Source organism: Gavialis gangeticus, unplaced genomic scaffold (assembly GCF_001723915.1).
Source record: "Gavialis gangeticus isolate Ggan-Ray unplaced genomic scaffold, GavGan_comp1, whole genome shotgun sequence".
Classification (NCBI taxonomy): domain Eukaryota; kingdom Metazoa; phylum Chordata; order Crocodylia; family Gavialidae; genus Gavialis; species Gavialis gangeticus.
In genome coordinates, this window is record NW_017729032.1 from 193,061,031 (window position 1) to 193,065,608 (window position 4,578).

The 4,578-nt window shown below is 41.8% G+C and overlaps 1 protein-coding gene across 8 annotated transcripts in view; it reads left to right on the forward strand.

The window, feature by feature from the left end:
* The window catches only part of GK (glycerol kinase), a 201,426-nt gene that overhangs the window by 133,940 nt on the left and 62,908 nt on the right, over nt 1-4,578 (forward strand). For all 8 annotated transcript variants that reach the window (XM_019524213.1, XM_019524210.1, XM_019524211.1 and 5 more), the window contains 2 exons: nt 1,568-1,688; nt 3,488-3,631. In XM_019524213.1, coding sequence (XP_019379758.1) covers nt 1,568-1,688; nt 3,488-3,631 — 265 coding nt within the window. The remainder of the gene's footprint in view (nt 1-1,567; nt 1,689-3,487; nt 3,632-4,578) is intronic.

The window sequence follows — 4,578 nt, forward strand, 5'->3', positions numbered from 1 at the left end:
TGTTTTTTTTTTTTTTGAATTGCACTATACCGTAAGAGTCTCCAGAGGCTTTAAGTGTTTCAAAGCATGGAAAAATCCCTTCCCCACCTGACTCCTTGCTGTCCCCAGGTGGGGAAACACTGAAGCCCTTCTTGCCCACTGTGCTGGAGCTGAGCTCAGCTAGGGACAGGAGCAGCAGCAAGGGTGGAAAAGGGGGTCCCCTGCCCCTGCTCTGGGCAGGGTGAGAGGAACTCTTCTCTTGCCATGCTGTTGTCTGTGTCCCCTCCCCAGCTGAATCCAGCCCCTGCTCAGCCCAGTTGACTCTGGAGCTTCCCTGCCCCAGGGCAGTGGAGGAAGCAGCAAGTAAGGGAGTTGCAAGAGTGAAGGAGGCATGCCTCTAAGCAGGAAGAGGAAATGAGGGAGGGATTTTCACTGGCTTTAGGGACTTAATCTACCCACACTGGTGGGGCCACAGGAGCCACCCCTACAGTACAGGTTGCTGCTGCCTCACCCCCATTCGGGAAGTCCTGGATCTGCCTCTGGTTGGGTGCATCTAATTATTGAACTAAAGTCATAAATTGAGTCTACCTTCCTCTTGTGCAGAATATCCAGGTGCCTCATTTTCAATTGAAATTAGAAGTATTCTCCCTCTACAATAAAGTGTTGCATTGAAGAGTCACTTATCTATAAGACCATCATTGAGAAATCTTTGAGTTTTTGTCACATGCTTCTTTCTTGCCCAAATAATTTAGTACCTGATAAGCTCAGCTGGTTAGAGTGTGGTGCTTATGCTGTCAAGGCTGTGGGTTCAATCCCCGTATGGGACATGAGATTTTTCCTGACTCAGGAAAGATGACCTCTTAAGTAGATCTATGCCAAATTCAACAGGACAAGCCCATTTGTACTTCTTCCCCCTTTACATTGCATTTTTACTTGACTGATTTCCAGAGTAATGTTCTGGCCCCAGCCTAGAGCTTTATGGAGTTGTAATAGCTCAGGAGTAACTAAGATATGGCCCAGGGGCTGGATCTGTCCATGGAGTAGTATCACCCAGCCCACAGACTCTGCACTGATCCAGAAGTTTGGCAGCAGAATGAGTAGTGGCAGCATTAATTGCCACGAGTCTGGCATGGGGTTAAATGAGTTGGCCACCACCATAATAATCCACTGACTTCAGTGAACATTCATCTGTGTAAGAGTAATAAAATTGAGTGCTTTGGGAACAACACTGAGTGCTTCTTCATATGATCTTTAGTTGTACAAAAAAATCTACACCGAAAATGACGTAAACTTCTGTGTTTGGCTGGCTTTTGGTGGAAAAACAGTAAGTGGAAAATTGGATACTGCCCTGTAGTTCATTTTTAAGGAATCTTCAGTTTACCAGCAAAAGCCATACAAAACTTGTAAAATGAAGCTAAGGCTTTTACCTTTCAAAAAGTTTGGGAAAGGGATGCTTTAAGCATTTAATACAGTCCCATCATGGTTTAAGGGGGAATACATATTAGTTTGGAATTCAACAAGAACTGACCTTTCATTTAAAATGAGTCTCATATAGTAACACATATGGAATGTAATATTCCCTTTTCAGATTTTGGATGCCATGAACAAGGATTGTGGGATACCATTAAGCCAGTTACAGGTTGATGGAGGAATGACCAACAATAAGGTTCTCATGCAGCTCCAAGCTGATATTCTCTGCATTCCAGTAGGTAAGGTAGCTGTCTAGGCTATTCACTTCTTTTTGTTCTCCATCCTCCATTCTGTGTGAGAGTTATTTTGGTTTTATCTTCATTTTTATAGTAAGTCTTTAGTCTGATTTGAGGATTGCGGGTGTTTGGGGGAGAAGGGATGGAGTTTCATTTGGAAATCCAGAACTCTAAAGAAGACCCAACTAGCTTTAATTCTGTTAATGAAATGCTACTGCCTTTTAGTAAAGGTCTAAGATATAGTATAGTTAAGCAAACTTTTTAATATTATTCTAGTAGACAGTCTAAACCTTACAGCTCTTGCTTGGAATTTGCAGCTCCTCAGTCTGTTGCAAAATTGAGCCCCTGTTGTTTCAGGTGCCCTGGATACCATCACCAGGGCAGTGGCAGTGGCTAGTAGTAAGCTCTGCCCCTCCTTCCCTCACACCCCTTGTATCGTCTTAACTTTTCAGTGGGGTTTAGGTGGAGGGACGGATGGCTTCACGATTTTGCTTAGAGCATAAGACAGTAGAAGAAGAAAAGGTGAAAGTTTTTGCAATTAGGGGTTTAAAAGATATCTCATACTGTAGCAATAAGAAGGTGTGCAAAAGATTAAACAAATGCAGACCCATGAATTGTGCAAGGTGCTCAGTCAACATGATGGATGTAGTATAAAAACAGATAGACATGTGCCCCTTGAAAGAGGCAAGCGGAGGAGAATAAAGGTGTATTGTCCAAAACTGTTGAAACCTAACATTGTTGCAAGCAGCACAATGCAATAACAGGACACAGTGTTGTATGCATTGTGCAAAGCCTTCTGCTTCAGTAGCAACTGACTGTGAGTACTTTTAAGTGCATTGTTCTTGTCATGTTATAACAAAAAACCCAAATAGGGTTAGGTAAGTTCAGCAGCAATGAGACTAAAGCAGCTTTTTCAAACCCTTGTTTTAATTTTGTTAAGACTGACATGGAGTTCCTTGATGTGACTATATAAACTAGGAATATATAGCTTTGTTAGTTAAAATTACTGTATGCCACTGGGACTGAAGGGAGATGGTAACTTGTTAGTGTAAACTACCTACTAAGGTAAGCTAGACATCAGTATTCTGCTAAATTATACAGGTCTTGTTTTAATTTCAAATGCTTTTCAGACTAGCGCAGCCTTCTTAAAGCAATCAGGGAGAAGGCAGGGCAGAGCGGCACCTTTATAGACCAGTAGGAACCAACCCTTTTGGCAGATGTGTCACAAATTACGTTGGCACCCTCCACAAGTTCTGCTCCAGTTACGTTCCTGTGCCCAATCTGCTGCTCTGCTTTCTGTCACTGTGCTGCCTGTCCCTTTCTCGATCTGTCACATGCAGCAAACAGGCTGCTCATGCCACGTGTGACCCCGAAGCCACAGTTTGGCCATCCCTGTTATAGACTAATTCAGAGAGGCATAAGCTTTCATAAGCAATGGCTTGCTTCTGTTTTGTTCATCCTATTAGCCCACCTGCTGATCATTGCTTCTGGAGATTTCATGCTTCATGAACTGAACATAATCACAGTTAACATCTGCAGAGCACAGTTCAACGCTTGATCTCAGAGTTGGGAAACTGGCTGACTTCACCTCAGGGAGGTGCTAGATCAAGGCAGTAAAAGGAGTACATTCCAAAGGGACCAGGAAGGGTCAGAGGTATAGTTAATATGATAACAGTTCATTGTATTTACGTGAGGGCATATAGTAAGTCTAAAGGAATCTACGTGTACAGTGCCCAAGTAGATCTATTTCATTATGCAAATTGACTTACAAAGAAAACTGGTGTGTCTCTTTTTTCCTTCAGTAAAACCATCAATGCCTGAAACAACAGCACTAGGAGCTGCTATGGCAGCAGGAGCTGCAGAGGGAGTTGGAATTTGGAGTCTGGATCCTGGAGACTTGACAGCAGTGACATGTGAACGATTTGAACCACAGATCAATCCTGAAGGTAAAAAAAATCCTCAATTCAGTTTCTAAATGTTTTTCGGTTTTTGGTAGTATTCTTGTAAGCATAAATTGAATGTGTCATGCATCAAATTCAGTCTTTCTGTTTTACAGCTACTAAAACAAATGTCCTGACCTAGTGATGACCATGCCATTGTGTTTTTTTTTATAGGCTTTTAGAAAATTGCATGTACAGTTTGTATTCATATTTACTTATTTGAGAGTGAGTCAGTATCATCGCGCTTGTAACTCCATAACTGTTTCTTAGAAACTTATGTGTAGCAGAACTGGAATTGGTGGCTTTTCATTTAAATCAGTAAAGGGCACATCTACACGTTGCCTACATATGATCACCAGCTGTGTCTCTGTAGCTGCGTACTCCCGATTTATAATGTGCCACTATGGTGACATAACAGCAAAATCTACCCACACACCATGCGCACGGTGCAGTAACCACCAGTAATGCACCATGCTTTAGTACTTTCAAAAGTACTAAACCACAGCACTGTAGTAACATCACCATGTGTTGCTGGGTTTTTAGAGCTGTAGAAGAAATTATTTGATGGTTTGGTTTGGTTTGGTTTGGGGTTTTTTAGGTGATGTTTTTCCAACTTAGAGCAAATTATTGCTTTTATAAAGGGAGCGATGCTTTAATTAATGCCTTGTCTCTAGGCACTTCCAAAGACAAAGACATGAACCAGTTGGCGTTATAATTAACCTGTACATAAGACAAAGGGGTGTTTTTTTGGGGGGGGGCGGTGTTTAGTAGACTTCATGCACATGGTCTTTGCATGAACTTTCTGCCTGGGAATTTGTAACAGCACTTCTAGTAACGTGCAGGTAACAATTTTCAGCCGGTTTTGAAACAGAGTGCTACTGCTTCAAATAATCATACTTAAAACCTACCCAGTGATTGATTTTTTTTTTTTTTTTTTTTTTTTTTTTAATGAA